This window comes from Arachis hypogaea, chromosome 5 (genome assembly GCF_003086295.3).
Source record: "Arachis hypogaea cultivar Tifrunner chromosome 5, arahy.Tifrunner.gnm2.J5K5, whole genome shotgun sequence".
Classification (NCBI taxonomy): Eukaryota; Viridiplantae; Streptophyta; class Magnoliopsida; order Fabales; family Fabaceae; genus Arachis; species Arachis hypogaea.
The window spans coordinates 35,073,462-35,091,102 of NC_092040.1; the positions used below are offsets into that span (position 1 = coordinate 35,073,462).

General features: G+C 34.9%; 1 protein-coding gene and 1 long non-coding RNA gene across 3 annotated transcripts; one reads left to right on the top strand and one right to left on the bottom strand.

The window, feature by feature from the left end:
* Positions 1–1,277: 1,277 nt before the first annotated feature.
* Positions 1,278–4,547, bottom strand: LOC112801181 (uncharacterized). The gene is made up of 2 exons (XR_003201779.2): positions 4,007–4,547; positions 1,278–2,021 (listed from the first exon to the last, which is right to left on the bottom strand). It is a non-coding gene; the product is annotated as an uncharacterized lncRNA (long non-coding RNA).
* A 4,559-nt stretch (positions 4,548–9,106) lies between these two features.
* On the top strand, positions 9,107–16,705 carry LOC112801180 (protein CHROMATIN REMODELING 25). 2 transcript variants are annotated; one of them, XR_003201778.3, is made up of 21 exons: positions 9,107–9,328; positions 9,435–9,830; positions 9,926–10,012; positions 10,095–10,335; positions 10,415–10,540; positions 10,645–10,701; positions 10,793–10,879; positions 11,127–11,222; positions 11,456–11,506; positions 11,859–11,933; positions 12,050–12,136; positions 12,366–12,457; positions 12,544–12,676; positions 13,834–13,953; positions 14,058–14,171; positions 14,284–14,367; positions 14,495–14,572; positions 14,661–14,719; positions 15,547–15,708; positions 15,902–16,000; positions 16,196–16,705. XR_003201778.3 is itself a non-coding variant. In XM_025843768.3 (21 exons), the coding sequence occupies exons 1-21, from the start codon at positions 9,207–9,209 to the stop codon at positions 16,550–16,552; spliced, it is 2,736 nt and encodes a 911-aa protein (XP_025699553.1). In that variant the 5' UTR covers positions 9,108–9,206; the 3' UTR covers positions 16,553–16,705. The 2 variants fall into 2 exon arrangements, 1 of the variants encoding a protein (XP_025699553.1); XM_025843768.3 differs by having other exon boundaries at positions 9,108–9,328; positions 15,547–15,721.
* Positions 16,706–17,641: the final 936 nt, after the last annotated feature.

Sequence of the window (17,641 nt, forward strand, 5' to 3'; positions counted from 1 at the left end):
TTGGTGGATAACCGCTCCTCTTATCTTGTGAGTTTGTTGATATCTACCTTCTAGATGAGGTAGAGATAGTATAAGATATTTAGGGAGGTAGTTACTTATTCAGATAAGTAAGGCTGGACCGCTCTTGTCGTGTCCGACCTAAATGAGGTCGGATAAGCGGATGAGGCTACCTTATTTGGTGAGCCTTTGCCTTCGTTGGGTCTGACTTTAAGTTTTTGGGTCAAGGTATGAATAGTGCTCTTACTTGAGTCCGAGCTTTTATAAGGTTGGGCTCGAGCATTTGTAACTTCAGTTTTCTTCGTCAGGCACACCGCCTTCAAGTGATCGGGTACTCGACGTGTTTCAAAATTGTTTAAACGTTGTACCGCTTAATGATACAGTATGCATTACGTTGTAGTTTTCTTGGGATCCGTGCACATCTTTAGTGAGGGGTACGAAATGTCTTCTTTGCCCCTTGTGTGTTATAAATACTTCACTTCTTTCCCCTTTCTTATTTTTTCATTTGCGAAACGTTCATTCGTTCACTTCTTCGTCTTCTTCCTTCATTCTTCGTTTGTGTAACTGTTCCCTCTTTCAAGATTTCTTTATCTTGAGGTTCTCGAAGGTCTTACTTGCGCTCTGGGAGAGGACTGTATGCGTTGTTGCGGTTTGACATGCCCTTCCCTTTTCACGCTTCTTCAAGGTTGGTGCTCTTTATTTATCTTTTCTTATTTTTCTGTATTCTGGATCCTATTTATGTGTGAATAAATGATAGTTGTAAAATGTTGCTTATGATTACCACTCTAATTTTAGGGCTTTGCATCTTTGAGAATATGATTTTGGCTGTTTAAAAAAGAAAAAGCTTTTACTATTGATGTGGTCCTATTTGTGGGGTCTCTATGAAGAAAAGGTTTTTACTATTGCTGTGGTCCTATTTGTGGGGTTTCTATGATGCTCCCAAATGATGCCATTTTCATATAGAAGATGGCTTCATTTCTACATATCAGAGGTATCACATATCTGTTTGCATTATAGAAGAGTTTCATAATGTTGACCCAACCTTCTTTTGTTTATGCCTGTGCTGTTGTTGTTTTACGTTCGAAATATAAATGTCGATCTGTGATATTGACCCGAAATCCTAATTGCTTGGTTTGCTTTTTCCGATTTGTAGTGATTATTTTTTACTCCCAAAGCACACTGAGCTCTCACAATCATGTCACAAAAATGGAGAAAAAGAATAGCATAATTGAATCTACCATTCAACTATGTCTAAAGTGATGAAAAACATGAAAAGAATATAAAATATAATAGGGTCTCTAAATTTGTATATGATTAGCAATCATGATAAGTTGAATCAAGTAGTATTAACAAATACAAAGAGAAAACATGGCAAAAAAGAAAGTTAGGTAACAACATAACATTATTAAGTGAACTATGTTGGCTTGAAGTTAGTTAATAGTTCACAAAATTGATACTAAAGATTAAAGATTGTGTTACGTCAAACCTAAAAAACAAGAGGGCATCCATCATCTTTAGTCTTTTCATTCAAACTCTCTAATGCTATTCTTGCAGCATCTTGTTCAGCATCCTTTCTCCGACAAGATGCTGCAAGAATAGCATTAGAGAGTCTGAACGAAAAGATTAAAGATGATGGACACCCTCTTGTTTTTGGGGTTTGATGTAACACAATCTTTAATCTTTAGTATCAATTTTGTGAACTATTAACTAACTTCAAGCCAAAATAGTTCACTCAATAATGTGTTCTCAAATCCAAGATCTAGGTCTAGAAGGTTTTCTGTTACTTTCATTGGGATCATCCTTGCCATCCTCTTCATCAGTTTCCACGGTGCTTGGAGCTGGATTTGTAGGAGTTGCTCCCGGAGTTGCACCCACATTAGTTGAATCAACCTTCCTCTTCTTTAATCTAGGATGGGACAGGGGTTTGGTAAGCACGTCACTGTCCGTTGAAGAACGTACCACGGACTCAACATTTTTACCCCAACTTCAGGCGTCGGTTTATTGGACTGTTCATTGCTTGTTGGCTGCATATATATAAACATAACAATAAAAAATTAGCATGTTAACTCGTCAACAGCACCAAAAGTATTGTTCCCATCAACAAATTTAGCATTCAAACTTGTGAAAAAATATTGTTTCCAACATTTATGCCACAACAACAAATTGTAAAACATATTAATTATTAAATAACAAATTATGAAACAACATAACAAATTAAAGGCACACATATATATGCACAAAGAAATACAAAGAAAAGGCCCACATATATAAGTCACGTGAAAACAAAGAAAAGACAGACATATATATGCAGCCATATAAAATCATATAAAATAAAGGCACACACATAAAATCACATGGTCCATGTGAAAACAAAGAAAAGGCACTCATATTTACTGTATCTTCATAATGGATATTATTTCAAAGAAAAATACAAGTACTTCTTGAGTTTGAGTTGGCTTATATATATATATATATATATATATATATATATATATATATATAATCTGGGAATAATCTATTTTCTGTGTTTTACTAGAAGCAAATAGATATTTTCTTTCTATTCAAATTTTACGGTTTGTATTGGATATACGTTTTCTTTTTCTTTTAAAGTTTCAAAAGCTTATCCTAACACTATAAATAAACTAGACACTCCAATCTTGCAACATAAATATAAAGCATGAGGTAAGATCAATTCTAAAACCATGTCTCATAATATAGTTTTATATGAAGAATAGGAGCAACAAATATGAACTCCTATAACCACTTAGACACCATGTCAGCAAACAAATTAACCAAATAATTAAAGCTGTTTAGTAGAAACTAAGAAAAATTGTTAATTTTTTATTGGATAAAACAGAGAGATCAGGGTTTGGTAAACAAGATAAAAAGAACAGCAATCCCGCTACGTTACCAACAGCATTTCTGCCAACTTTTACCAACTCTTATTTATAACTGTGTTTAATGGAAGTGTCTTTGTGGATGTGTCTAATAAAAATATCTTTTTTATAGTTGTGTTTAATAGATGTGTCTTTATAAATATATTTTCTGGATGTGTCTCTATATATGTGTTTAAAATATATAATAATTAATTATTGTTGGCAATAAGTTAGCAGATAATATGTTGGTATCCTATACTTTTCTAAAGAACAGATAGTAACCCACTTTTTACATCACCATACATTGTTATCATCACTCACTGAGTACAGATTTCAGTAAAACCAACCAACCGATCTGTTCGGTTTTCTGATGACATCAACCGTTCGGTTTGCTGTTTGTGACACAACCGAACCGAATCAAACCAACAGCAGTTTTGTTCGGTCGATTTTTTCAGTATTTTTAAAGCTAATAAACAGAATTTAAATCACTATTGGGTTGTTCATTGCTTGTTGACTGCATATAAACATAACAATTAACAACAAAATACAACAATTTTATTGAACAATTATATTCAAACTCATCAACCTGACAACCTAATCAAGAACAAACCAGGACCAGCAACAACAATTAGGGACAATAATTTTAGTCAAACTCATCTTTCTAATCAAGAACAGACCAGCAACAACAATTAGGAAAAATAATTTTAGTCAGACTCATCTTCGTAATCAAGAACAGACCAGCAACAACAATTAGGGAACAGACCAGCAACAACAATTAGGGACAATAGTTTTAGTCAAACGCATCTTCCTAATTAAGAAGAGACCAGCAACAACAATTAGGAATAGTCATTTTATTCAAAAATTTTATTCAATGTAATTAATTGTTTAGGATGCAAGTTCTGCAGGATAATATACTTGTTTAGGCTGCCGAATTTTATAACCTATGACAATTTATAAGTGGATAACAAATTGATAACTTGATAACAAATTAAATTGGTTAATTTATTTAAAGTTGATTTATTTTGAAAATGTAAGAGACACTTTTAATGTACAAAGTACAGAGAGCGTTTGTCGACACTCAACAATATATGTGCCTTTAATCAACCACAAAAATTTGAAAATCAAATTCTAACCTCTCAAGGAAACATTGTTGAATGTTGACTTGTAGCTTGCAGGAGAGGGCTCGGATTGGACTGCTCAGCGACGAACTGGACTGGACTGCTCGGCTTAGGGATTGTTGCGACGGTGCGGACTGGATGACAGCATGGACTGGATGACGGCGCGAACTAGACGACACTGCGGCCTAGACGACGGCGCTCTCTCTCCAGCTCTTCGCTACGCCTGCGACGGAGATGAATGGACGACTTGCGACGACTTCCTTGATGGTGGACAATGCTCTCTGGCTCTCTCAGGCTCTCATTCTCTCAGCCATGGAGGTCGGAGGAAGAAGAATGGAAGATGGAAGTGAGTTATGGGTGAGTGGGTGACTACGCGTGAAAGGGAAAGGAAGTTAGGAATTTGGATTGATGGACTCTTTTATTACTAGGTTAAAGGGTAAACATATAAAAAGAAGTAACTACTGAGCACCTCCCTCGATTCGGTTGAGTTTGGTTTCTTTCAAGTCAACTGAAAATCGAACCAAATCGATCGGTTTAATTCGAAAAAAAATTTGGTTTTTTTATTTTTTTATTCGATTATTATAAATTTCGATTCAATTTTGTAATAATTTTCAGTTCAGTTCGATAACTTACATCTCTAAAGACAATTTTTCTAGTAAAAATAGCCTGAGAATGAGATAATATTAAAGAACACATGAAAATTAGATATTAACAAGAAGAACTAAAATTTTGAAGGTAAAATTTTTTTTAATAAGAGTAGAATGTAAAAACCTGATTTTCCTATAATTTCTCGAAAATTCTATGACTCCAATGAGTTTCAACAGCGCAGAATTCGGTGCTTGAGGTATTTGGGGATACATATAATGACACTCTGGCGCTGGAATAAAACAATTAATAAATTAAGATTTTAAGTATGTGTGGGTCGAATAATCATATATGGAATAGTTGAGAGCTTCTTTTATATAATGAGATAGATAGTCAGGTGAATAATTTTAGTGGAACTTCTTGTAATAGTTAGGATAATATCTTTTATCTTAACTTACAATTTTTTTTTAATTTTTTAAAAATAAAAATTGTGTCCATCGATTTATTTTATATATTTTATATATTTTTTAAAATAAAAAAATATTATATTGATTTTTTCTTTATAAAAATTTTAAGTTTTAAATACTGTAATTGTCTCTGGCGTTTTTTTATTTTTTAAAATAAAAATATTAAAAATTTCATCCAATAATTTTTGTATTTTTTTGAAAAAATAAAAAATTATCCTAACAATTTAACTTTTTATTTTTTTTTCAAAAAATTGCAAATGCTCCTCAGCAATTTCATTTTTCTAAATTCACCCGGTATTTTGGCAAAACTCCAATTAATTCAATATTTTAAATTTCACAAAATATTCACATATATTGAAAAATTATCCATGTCCTGTAGAGCTTTTTTATATATAAATAAACTAAATTATTTATCAATATATATAATTTATGAAATATTTAGCAGTTTAAATTTTAAAATATATTTTAAATGCAATGAATACAAATTATATGAGTTAAGTAATTTAGGGGGTCATTCATTATTTTAGATATAAAATAAAAATTATAAAGTACATTAATCTCAATTATTTTCAAAATATCAACATAAATAATTCTTTCTATCAAATTTTTCTTTTCTATAATTTTTTAAAAAATTATTTTGTTTTATTTAATATATTATAAACAAAAAAATAAAAATATAATCATTTTATTAAATCTCAAATGTATATTAAAATTCTTTTTATATCATGATATATGTATCTCTAAAATTGTCTTTTAAATTAAATTTTTGTACTAATTTTATCTTTAAATTTTTAATTACACTATTTTTATCGTGGTAGTGACTTGTGAGATCAACATTCTGATTTGATGATTCAGACCGAAAATGAGATTGAGAATTTTTAATTTTTTATGGAGTTTAGAGTCAAAATTTAAAGATTAAAATAGTATCATTAAGAATTTAATAATAAAATTAAAAATTTAGACTATATGTATATATCTTGTATCCACATTTTACTGTATTCTGTTTCAGAATTTAAATCGATAAATATTTTAGATATTACTTATATTGTTGAATAAAATATTTATCTTATTTTATTTAGAGTAAAATCACAATTAGATCTTTGAAGATGTTGTTGACCTTGAACTAATTAGTCTTTAAAAAAAATATTAATTAAGTCTTTTAAGATATTCTGTCAATAAATAGTCCTAAACAAAACTGAATTGTCCATACATTTCTATATTTACAGTGGTGTATATTTTATTATTGCCACATGAGCAGAAAAACGAGTAGCTTTGGACAATGAAATATTTATTATCTTTTGAGTTTTTCAATACATTTTATCAGCTTCTCTCTATTTATCATAAATCGTATCAAAACAAGTGAAGTTTTATTCCAAAAATTATTATTTACATGTTATCTTTCATAGATAGACAATTAATAGTATATATAAGCATACCGTTAAGTTTTAGATAGAAGGACATCATGTGTCCATTGTTTATTATCTTAAAAAACCAAATTAATACTTTTTATTTTAGGACTAATTAATCCTAAGTCAAAATATTCAAGAAACTAATTGTCACTTTACTCTTTTATTTATGAGTAAAGGACATTTTCGTCCTTGACCTTTTTTTTTCGCGAACATTTTCGTCCTCAACCAATGAAAAATACATTAAAGTCCCTGACCCTTTAAAAATGTGGACATTTATGTCCTTCCGTTGAATTCAGCCGTTTGAACTGAACGGAAAAGGCTGAACTGGCAGAGGTGGCGCTGAGGTGGCACGTAATGGAGGCCAGGTGGCATGGAGCATTTCGTAACAGGACGTATAAGTCCCTGGAGACGCAACATTTCGTAACAGGACGTATAAGTCCCTGGAGATGAAAACGACACCGTTTTGTCTCCTCCCTCATCTGCCATTTTCTTCTTCCTTGGTCCCTTTTCCCTTCCATTCTTCTTCCTCAGCCCCTGCCACCATCACCGCCGTATAGCGGCACCTCCGTCAGCCACCATCAACGCCGGCGACCTCCTCCTTCCTCTCTTTTCGCGTCTTCTTCCCTTTCTCACTCCCTTACTCCCATTAGTCTCTCTCTCTTGCCAGCCTTCACCAAATGTCAATTTGTCAAAAAACATTCCATGTGTCGAGGGATAACACTGGAGGGTCCAGACAGAGAATATAAAGCTGAAGCAAAAGATATACCTCAAAAAGTAGTTATAGTTCTCTATCACTATCTAGTTGTTGTGCTTGTGCATTTGTTGCTGCCTTATCAGCTTCTTCCAAAACAAAGTTCTTCAATGAATCAACATCCCTTGAACCTGGCAATTCAAAAAATATGTAAACTTAAAATTCGATCTATTAATGCTCCCTCAAACGTTGGTTAACACATGGGGTGAGAGTGCAATGGGGAATAGATAATACAGGCATCCAGCAAGTAAAACAAATAAATAATTAAGTGGATAAATCAGTTAATAATTGATGGTAAAAAAAGCCATGATGTTTTTCATTGAGTTAAAGAATACCTTTCTTCATTCATGGCTGTTTAGATAATTAGATAAAACAGTAAAGAATCACACATAAAATTTGTTTTAGAATTTCATGAGACTACAGGGGACATGGTCTGAAGTATATTCTTGGCATCTAGTTGACTACAAAAGAAACTTATTTTAGTAACAAAACATCAACAAGCATTGGGATTTCAATCTGAGCAGATTGTTCATATGGCTTCCCATTATCCCAGGTCTCAAGTGCTGCAAGCTCATCATTGTGCTTCTCAAGCAGATCGGCAGCTCACAACAATATCCTTTGCCTTTCTTATACAAAATCAAAGTAAACATAAAGGGATTTTAACCGGATAATCATACAAAGATTATATAATAATAAAAAGAATAAAATAAAGGTCCAATGGTATAAATTACATAGGCTGTCATCTTAGGCCATGTCCCTTGATCAAATGCCTTTCTTGCGGCTGCAACTGCTCTATCAACATCTTCAGAGTGACTCTCAGCAACATGAGCAATCACTTCCCCTGTTCTTGGATCCAAGGTTGAAAAAGTTTTACCTGATACCAAAGAGGAACCCTAACACTATGGTAAGATACCCCCCACAAAAAAATTTCAAAACACTTTTTTTCTTCTTGGCAGTCAAAGATGCAAACTTTATGATTTTCATGTCCAACTATAGTGGAAAAAACAAGATCAACAACAAAGCACGCAGTGTCCTTCTCCTTGATCTATGAAGGGGGAAAAGTAAAAATCATTCCATGTGAATCTAATTGAAATTTTCACTCCCCGTCAGAAGAAAAGCAACATCCCAAAGGGCAATTTCAACAGTTTTCTCGCAAAGCAAACAAAAACAACATGGGAAAAAAAGTTCACCTTTACAATTATGCAAATTGAGGACCCTCAAGTATGTGAAACCATTGGCAATGACGTCGAGGTTGGAGGAAAACCCTAACCCCTCGAGATTTGAGACTAATTTTTGCAGAGAGACGGCGGCGCGGCGGTAATGGGTCACCGAGAAGGTTGTCGCGGACGAACGGTAGGTGGAAGGAGGGTGAGGAGAGAGAGACTAATGGGAGTAAGGGAGTGAGAAAGGGAAGAAGACGCAAAAAGAGAGGAAGGAGGAGGTCGCCGACTTTGATGGTGGTTGACGGAGGTGCGGCTGTGCGGCGGTGATGGAGGCAGGGGCTGAGGAAGAAGAATGGAAGGGAAAATGGACGAAGGAAGAAGAAAAGGGCAGATGGGGGAGGAGACGAAACGGCGTCGTTTTCGTCTCCAGGGACTTATACGTCCTGTTATGAAATGCTCCGTCTCCAGGGACTTATACGTTCTATTACGAAATGCTCTATGCCACATGGCCTCCGTTACGTGCCACCTCAACGCCACCTCTGCCAGCTCAGCCTTTTCCGTCTAGTGCAAACGGCTGAATTCAACGGAAGGACATAAATGTCCACGTTTTTCAGGGGTCATGGACTTTAATGTATTTTCCATTGATTAAGGACGAAAATGTCCGCAAAAAAAAAAAGGTCAGGGACAAAAATGTCCTTTACTCTTTATTTATATAAAAAAATATAAAAAAGTCCTGTTTTGTACCAAAAAAGAAAAAGAAAAAGGAAAAAAAAGCTATATACGGCGGCAAAGTAAGAAGTTGAAACTTGAATTGGCGAGGCGGGGGCGGAGAGAGTGAGAATGGAAGAGAAAGATGAAGATGAAGTGGTGTCATGTTCTTCTTCTTCCGATGAGGAATACGAAGAATGTTCCTCTCCGGCGGACGACCAACGCAAATCGCAGAATGTGGATGCTCTCCTCAGGTAAGTCATCTCAAGAGTTGTTTGCTTCGCATAATTATGTTTAGGATACGAATCTGAGTCATAATTTTTCAAAATCAATTCGAATTTCGGAAATTGGTACTTATAGGGGCAACCTCATAGTTAAGAGGCAGTCACTGCTACCTCGAGTTCTATCAGTGGGAGGAGCAGGTGCTTGTAGAAAGCCCTTTAAACCTCCGTCGTCCAATCACACTTACGATAATGATAATGCGCTTACCCGTCGCCTTTCCGCCCGCAAGAGGTTTGTCCCTTGGGGTTCTTCTACTTGTTCACCCCGACCCCCTCTCTTGGACTTGAACGCAAATGAAAATGCAAACTCCTTTCACCTTGCCGACGAGCAGCCTCACGACAAAATCGAACTTCCTTTGCCCCCTGGCATTGATCCTCTCATACTCTGGCGCGCCCTCGACGAGAATCAAATTTCCAATTTGACCACCATTGCAGTTGACCCGTTGCTTGTTCGTTTCCTTCGTCCACATCAGAGGTTCTTACTATATTCATATTGCATTTTTATGTTTGAGTACTGGACCCATGGATTCACATTATCTTGTGTACTGTTCATCCTGCTTTCTGATACAGAGAAGGAGTTCAGTTCATGTTTGATTGTGTCTCTGGCCTGTGTAGCGCAGACAATATAGATGGATGCATTTTGGCTGATGATATGGGGTAAGCTCTTCTTTTTCATACTCCTTTTCAAAATTTCACATTATAAGGCAGACTGTGATGCTACGTTTTTTGCTTAAAACAGTTTGGGGAAGACATTGCAGTCAATTACATTACTATATACTCTAATTTGCCAAGGATTTGATGGGAATCCACTTGTTAGAAAGGCTATCATTGTAACTCCTACCAGCCTTGTCAGCAATTGGGAAGCTGAGATCAAGAAATGGATTGGAGAAAGAGTTCGTCTTCTTGCTCTCTGTGAAAGCACTAGAGAAGATGTTCTCTCTGGGATTGACAAGTTTACAAGGCCCCACAGCACTATACAGGCAAAATTTCCCCTCCTTTTTTAGCTGTGCTTGCCTGTATAGCTTAAACTACATATGTACACATTACCAAATTTTACAGGTGCTCATTGTTTCGTATGAGACATTCCGAATGCATTCGTCAAAGTTTAGCTCTAGTGGCTCTTGTGACCTCCTTATCTGTGATGAGGCTCACAGACTAAAGAATGATCAGACGATAACAAACAGGGTACTGTACAAAATTTCTCCGGTTTAAAGGCATGTTTCTGACTTTTGTTCAACGCACCTTGATGGCTGTGATTCTGAGTTTCTTGCCTGTACTTCCTGAATCAGGCATTGGCAGCTCTTCCATGTAAACATAGAATTCTATTGTCAGGAACTCCTTTGCAGGTGAGATTCTATGCATGTATAGCTCTTTGTGTTTCGGGCTACAATCCTAAATAACCATTTATGTTTATACTTTTATGGACATATTTTGCAGAATGACTTGGAGGAATTCTTTGCGATGGTTAATTTTACTAATCCTGGAATACTGGGTGATATTGCCAATTTTCGACGTTACTATGAGGTGCGTTGATCACTTTATATTTTATGTTTTGGATACAAGTCAAAAGCTCAAGCTCTTCTTTAGTCAGAATGTTCTGCTAATTTGGAAAGCAGAGCTATTCACTTGTTAAATATTAGGCTATAGTGTACCCAAACTAATAGAACAAACCAATCTATGAAAGCTCTTTTTAGAGTATGATGCTGAAAACGAATTTTATACCCTTCTCTTGCGTTTCTGATTTTAAACGTGTCCTACTTGCATTTTAAAGGCTCCAATCATCAGTGGAAGAGAACCAGATGCCACTAAAGAAGAGAAGAAGCTAGGTGCTGAACGCTCTGCAGAATTAAGTGCCAAAGTAAATCGGGTATTAATTATTTCTTCGCCTATAGATGTGAGCTGGTTATCACCCCCTGATTTTAAAGAGTTCTGTATTATCCATCTGTGGTCACTGCAGATGTAATTCAGCTTGATAACAAATAAGTTATTATTACAAAGTTAGAACTGATACATATTATAGTGCCCCTGGTTTCTTTCGTACTCTGATTAAAAATATACTCTTTATCTCCTTATTATTAACTGGCTGGTATGTCGTTGCAGTTCATATTAAGGAGGACTAATGCATTATTATCTAATCACTTGCCACCAAAGGTATTATAGTTTTCTTTATCTGCATGGCAAACTGGCTGATCTATTTCACTTCTCACTTACATATAAGTGCTCAAAAGAATCAATCATATGAATGGATTATTTCTTTCTCTGTATTTTCAGTAATATTACTTTTGAAATGTTACATTTATAAATAACTAGCACTGTAGTTTTCTCTCTCAATGTTCTTAATTAAAAAGTAAAAGGAAACATGTGTCTTGTTGAGTATTATAATATTTGAACATAAAATTCTAGGCCCTTAAAAGAAATAAAGACAACTGTTCACAGGTCATTGTGTGTAGAAGTGACACTTGATCAATATCCAATTATCCATGTGCTGTCTCTTCTGATGCAGATAGTTGAAGTTGTTTGCTGCAAGTTGACTCCCTTACAGTCCGACCTTTACAAACATTTTATACAATCCAAAAATGTAAAGTTCAGTTTTGCTTGAGAAAATCTATATCTTTAATAGGTCTTTATCTGTTGTATTTTGCCAAAACCAATATCATCAGACCAGAATTGTTAAATCTGTGTGCCGAATCACAGGTTAGACGTGCAATTAATGAAGAACAGAAGCAATCCAAGATCTTGGCCTACATAACAGCTCTCAAAAAGCTATGCAATCATCCAAAGGTATGCTTGGGATTTTCTCCTGCAGGGAAATTTTTTCTTCTTTGAAAAAAAAAAAAAACAAAGAAAGAAAAAAGAAAGGGGGGGGGGGGGAGGGGGTCACATCGATTTCCTTGTGTTAGCCTTGACCTTCAATTGGATTTTTTTACACAATCCTGTCTTAACCATTCATGCTTATTAAGTTTCAGTAGTTCAGTCATATTTTCTTCCTAACTGAAGATAGTGTTTGTAGTTGATCTACGATACCATAAAAAGCGGGAGTCCCGGAAATTCAGGTTTTGAAGACTGCCTTCGATTCTTTCCTCCACAAATGCTATCTGGAAGGTAGAGATTTTTAGCCTAAGTTTCATTTATATGTTTAGTGTTTAAATTTAATCATCATATTTTGTTTGGGGGGGTGTTCTTCATAGGTCTGGCTCACGGACAGGAGAGCATGGAGCTTGGGTCGAGCTATCTGGGAAAATGCATGTCTTAGCAAGGTTACTTGCTCATTTACGTCAGAGAACAACTGATCGCATTGTCTTGGTCTCAAACTACACTCAGGTATATTACTAAAAAAGAATATAGAAAGTTGGGGTACTCGTGTTGGGTACTAGATTTAGATAACTGGTTTTAGTTACGTGATGTTCAAACTTCAAACTATAGTACTTTTGCGTGAAATGATTTGTTTAATTTACTAAAGGAAATTTGTAGTTTTTGTGGTCAGTAATGATGCCATTCAAATAAAATCTCTAATATCATATATAAAGAACATAATGGAAGTATTGTTGTTGTATATTATTTATTGGTTACTGATTTACTGCTTGACAATTAAAGGTGTCAGGGGTTGGTTCAACCCAACAATACATGGGTTTCAGGTTTCATTCCAATCTAATCTCATACTTGGGTTGGGTCATCCCAATCTAACCCTTAACAGACTAGTTGGGTCTGGTCAACAACTTGGATTGCATTGAAAATGAAGAATTTTTAAATTAAGAGATATGTTTAGAGTTATGGGTGTGTAAATTTTCACAAAACCAAAAGCAACCTACCCTTGAGATATTGATGAAACATCTAAGGGAATTTTGCTATGAAAATTCTATAAATTGTATGAATAATGTTGGATATCTTATTACATGTTGTACTCCGAAAACTTATTGACACATGAGGTTCACTGTAGAAAAACTTTCAATCATTCACAATATATTTGTTCCTTATTGCAATGCTATCTTCTCCTTTAATCCCTAAAAACCTGATGTGGAGCAAGATACATACTATAAGCTGTCAAAGCTGGCATTAGACACATTTAAGGAACACTGACAATGAAGTCATAGATGGGAATGAGTTTTGTCAACTTCTGCCATGAACCAACCATGATACTCATATTTTATCTTGCCAAGCTCTGGTAGAATGTTATCCGAGAAATAAATATACTAACCCAAGAAAAGGAAATACAGCAAGCAACATTCTGACTGTTTCATGGTTTAATTAGGCTTGAATAGACAGGCTAGGCAATACAGAACCTAGAACGTCAAAGACTAATGGAGAGAAATGAGAATCCTATATTTATCTTACACTTATGTACAGGTTCATGCTCACTCTTGCAGTTAGAGATGGAATATTTGTGCCTCTCAACCTTTATGTTTAATTGAATCTCTCATGTTTGTCTTGTTACCCTTCTGGTTCTCGTTTGCTAAACTTATTTTTCTATCACGAAACAGACACTCGATCTTTTTGCGCAATTGTGTCGGGAACAAGGGTACCCTTACCTGAGGCTTGATGGTGCTACATCAATCAAAAAAAGGCAGAAGTTGGTCAACTTCTTTAATGACCCATCTAAGGTAAATAACTTTCAGTTTATGGTTCAATTCAAAGTTCTGGTGTTTGGTTTATTATTCTCGCTTCATCTATCACTTTATCACATTCCTTGGTTGACATACTGCAGGACGAATTTGTTTTTCTGTTAAGCAGCAAGGCTGGTGGTTGTGGACTCAATTTGATTGGTGGAAATCGACTTGTGTTGTTTGATCCTGACTGGAACCCAGCAAATGATAAACAAGTAATGCCCTGGGTTTAGCAGTATTCTTTTATTAGAATTTTAACATGCATTCTTTCATTTTTGTCTATATCTTACATGCTTTTGTTTCCAACTTTTCTTTACTTATAATCAGGCTGCAGCAAGAGTCTGGAGGGATGGACAGAAGAAAAGAGTATATATTTATAGATTTTTGAGTACTGGAACAATAGAAGAAAAGGTTAGATTGTTGTAAAGATTTATTAAACAAAAAAACTATCATTTATATTCATTTATTATCAATGCACACACTGAGAAATTTCTGTTTACATTTCTACCCCCATTGAACGGTTAAAACTCATGTTTAGGTCTACCAGCGTCAGATGTCAAAAGAAGGGTTGCAAAAGGTCATTCAGAAGGAGCAAACTGATAGCCTTGCGGCACAGGTAAAAATTTCGGCTTCTACCATGGTCATGTGCTTTGGTTGATGCTATTAGTTGGGTCTCACAATTCTATCCACACACTGATTTTTAGGGTAACTTCCTTTCAACAGAGGATCTTCGCAATTTGTTCACCTTTCATGAGAATGCCAAGTAATGTATTCCAACTCTTTTATCTTTATATAGTTAGGGTATTGGCTCAGATTTGCATATGTTATCTGGATTTGAGTAGAAACTTGGGAAGGAGAGAATCTTTTCTAATTGATTTCCAATGAAATCTTTTCTAATTGATTTCCAATGAATTAGTACCCTGAATTTTGTGCTGAAACTGGTGGTCTTCTGATGATTTTGACTGATGACTAGATTGAAATATTCTAATTCTTATTATGATCTTTCCATGTCTAAATCCCAATGCTTCTGAAATTATTGAATTTGATGAACAACCCAAGATACATATGTGGGAAGGAAACACCAAAATGACTAGTGGATGAAACCTGATCACCACCGCTAGAAACTAAGCAATAGAATACAGAGGAAAGCAATATGGATGAGATTTACTGGTGACTTAGAAACATATATTCAATCCATAGGTATATGAGTAATCGTTTTTGCTGTGATAAAAAAACTGGTCCATGCACCATACTCTTATATCTTTAATATTGCGGTTAAATTAAGTTTAGTACAACTGATGGGTGGCTTTTGTATGAGCTCTCATCTGTGGAGTGTAGTTGTACACAATCTTACTCCTGTGATTGGAGATGTTTTCATGATTTGAATCTGTGACCTCAGGAAGGCAAACTACCTTATGTTTTGCAAAGCTCAAATTCCAGTGCAATACAATTAATACTTACAATGCTGACATGCATGTGTGTGTTCAGCGAGAGTAGTAGTTTGTTGTGAGAGTGTAAACTCAAGTGGCATCTTTAAGTGATCTTATATAAATAATTATCAGTCTAATGTCTGCTCTATCACGTATTTAGGTCGGAGATTCATGAAAAGATGTGTTGCACTCGATGTCAAACAGATGATGCACCTCAAACTACTGAAAAGAAATACGCAGCCCCTGATTGTGAATCTGATGAAGAAACCACTGACATAGGTGGATTTGCAGAAATTGCTGGCTGCATAGAGAAGTTAAAAAGGTCAGAAAAGCAGGTATATTTGTTGGATAAATGAGCCAATTTGTACAGGTTCTCCTATTTAGGGCGTAAATTTTTTATTCTACTTATCACTCCTGTTTTACCTTCCACACTCCATCTTGCCTCTTGATAGAAGGGTCAAGGGGAGATAAAGAGCATATCATTCTAATTTTGATTCCAATGCGTTTCCGATCAGGTGGGGACACCATTGGAAGAAGATTTAGGCAGTTGGGGCCATCACTTTTCCTCGGCTTCTGTACCGGATGCCATCCTTCAGGCTTCAGCTGGTGATGAGGTGTGCTGTAGCTTTCTGACATTTTTGCTCTCCTCTAGTTCCTGGGAAAGTTGTTAAACTCAATGTATTTAATGCATGGTTTGCAAGTCTTTTTGTGCCCCATAGCTTACTGCTTCTAGGATTCAGTATAGAATATACAATATAAAAGATTAAATTAAACACAGTCAATTTGAATTCTATAATACATTTTTTCAGGTGACCTTTGTGTTCACAAATCAAGTTAATGGACGGCTGGTACCTATTGAATCTACAAGCAGTTCCGCACCGCGGCAAAAGGAAACTAATAAGGAATTAGCCAAGTTAAAGCTTCGCTTCACACGAAAGCCCGCTATTTTTTCTGAGGATAATAATAAATTGTCACTGCGGTCCGTTTCTGGTGTTGCTTGTGCATCATCTTCCTCTCCCAATACCTTTGAAAAGGAAAAACTGCATTCTATTGGAATTACCAAGGGCATCTCAACGAATGTAGCAGCATTTAAGACCGATTACTCCGTTGTAAATAAATCACCACCGCAGAAAAGATCACGTCCTGCAAATGTCGATACACAATAACGATGATAAATGTTATAAGCTCAGTTTTTTTCCTTCAACTTCCCTCCGCACCGTGGGTTAGACACTAATCATTACGGATTGTGCGATTTCTTTGCCAGCCAAATTAAATTTTATTTCATATAATTATTTAATTAAATTTACAGTTCAGCTAAACATCTAACACTTTTTGGCAATGAAGTCCAACCAAGTTGGCATAAACTCAACAGAAACTTTTTATTACACCAGCATGTACACATATGCTTCACTAGTGCAAACTTTTTTTGTCTTTGCGTTCTTTCTTTTTCTTCGCATTATTCTTTCTTCATCTTCGCATTCTTTCTTCTTCGTCTTTGCGTTCTTCCTTTTTCTTCTTCGTGTGTTTTTTGTAAATCGTTCTTTTATTGTTGTTGTGTTGTGTTTTTTCTTTTTCTCCTTTGTTTAATTGAGGTTCATATGGATTCAGAAATGAATTCGATATGTTTTAATTGATGATTGAGTCTTTTTTATTATTTGTTCAAAATTGAACTAATTTCGGTTCATTTGTATGTTAATTGAGGTTCATATGATGTTTCTTGATAAGTATTGACTAAATTTTTTATTCCTTAAATTAATTTCGGTTCATTTTTTAGTTTAATTGATGTTCATTTGGATCTAGAAATGGATTGAATGTGTTTTTATTGATGATTGAGTCTTTTTGACTATTTGTTCAAAATTGAACTAATTTCGGTTCATTTGTGTGTTAATTGAGGTTCATCTGATGCTGCTGTTAAGTATTGACCAGGTTTTTTATTCCTTAACTAATTTCGGTTCATTTGTGTGTCAATACTTATCAGTAGCATTAAGCGGATCCTAATTAACACACAAATGAACCGAAATTAATTCAATTATCAACAAAACACAGTAGAATTTATTTATGGATCCAAATAAACTTCAATTAAACTAAGAAATGAACCAAAATTATTTAAGAAATAAAAAATTTGGTCAATATTTATCAACAGCATCAAGTGAACCTCAATTAATACACAAATGAATCGAAATAAACTAAAAAATGAAACGAAATTATTTAATGATGGCACTAGAGAAAATCAGAATTAATAAAGATGATATCAA

What these genes read in the sequence shown, in the direction of transcription:
- LOC112801180 (XM_025843768.3), top strand. Translation starts at nt 9,207, where the DNA reads ATGGAAGAGAAAGATGAAGATGAAGTGGTGTCATGTTCTTCTTCTTCC. An exon ending in TTCCTTCGTCCACATCAGAG is followed by an intron (nt 9,831 to 9,925) that starts GTTCTTACTATA and finishes TTTCTGATACAG; the next exon opens with AGAAGGAGTTCAGTTCATGT. An exon ending in ACCCAGCAAATGATAAACAA is followed by an intron (nt 14,172 to 14,283) that starts GTAATGCCCTGG and finishes ACTTATAATCAG; the next exon opens with GCTGCAGCAAGAGTCTGGAG.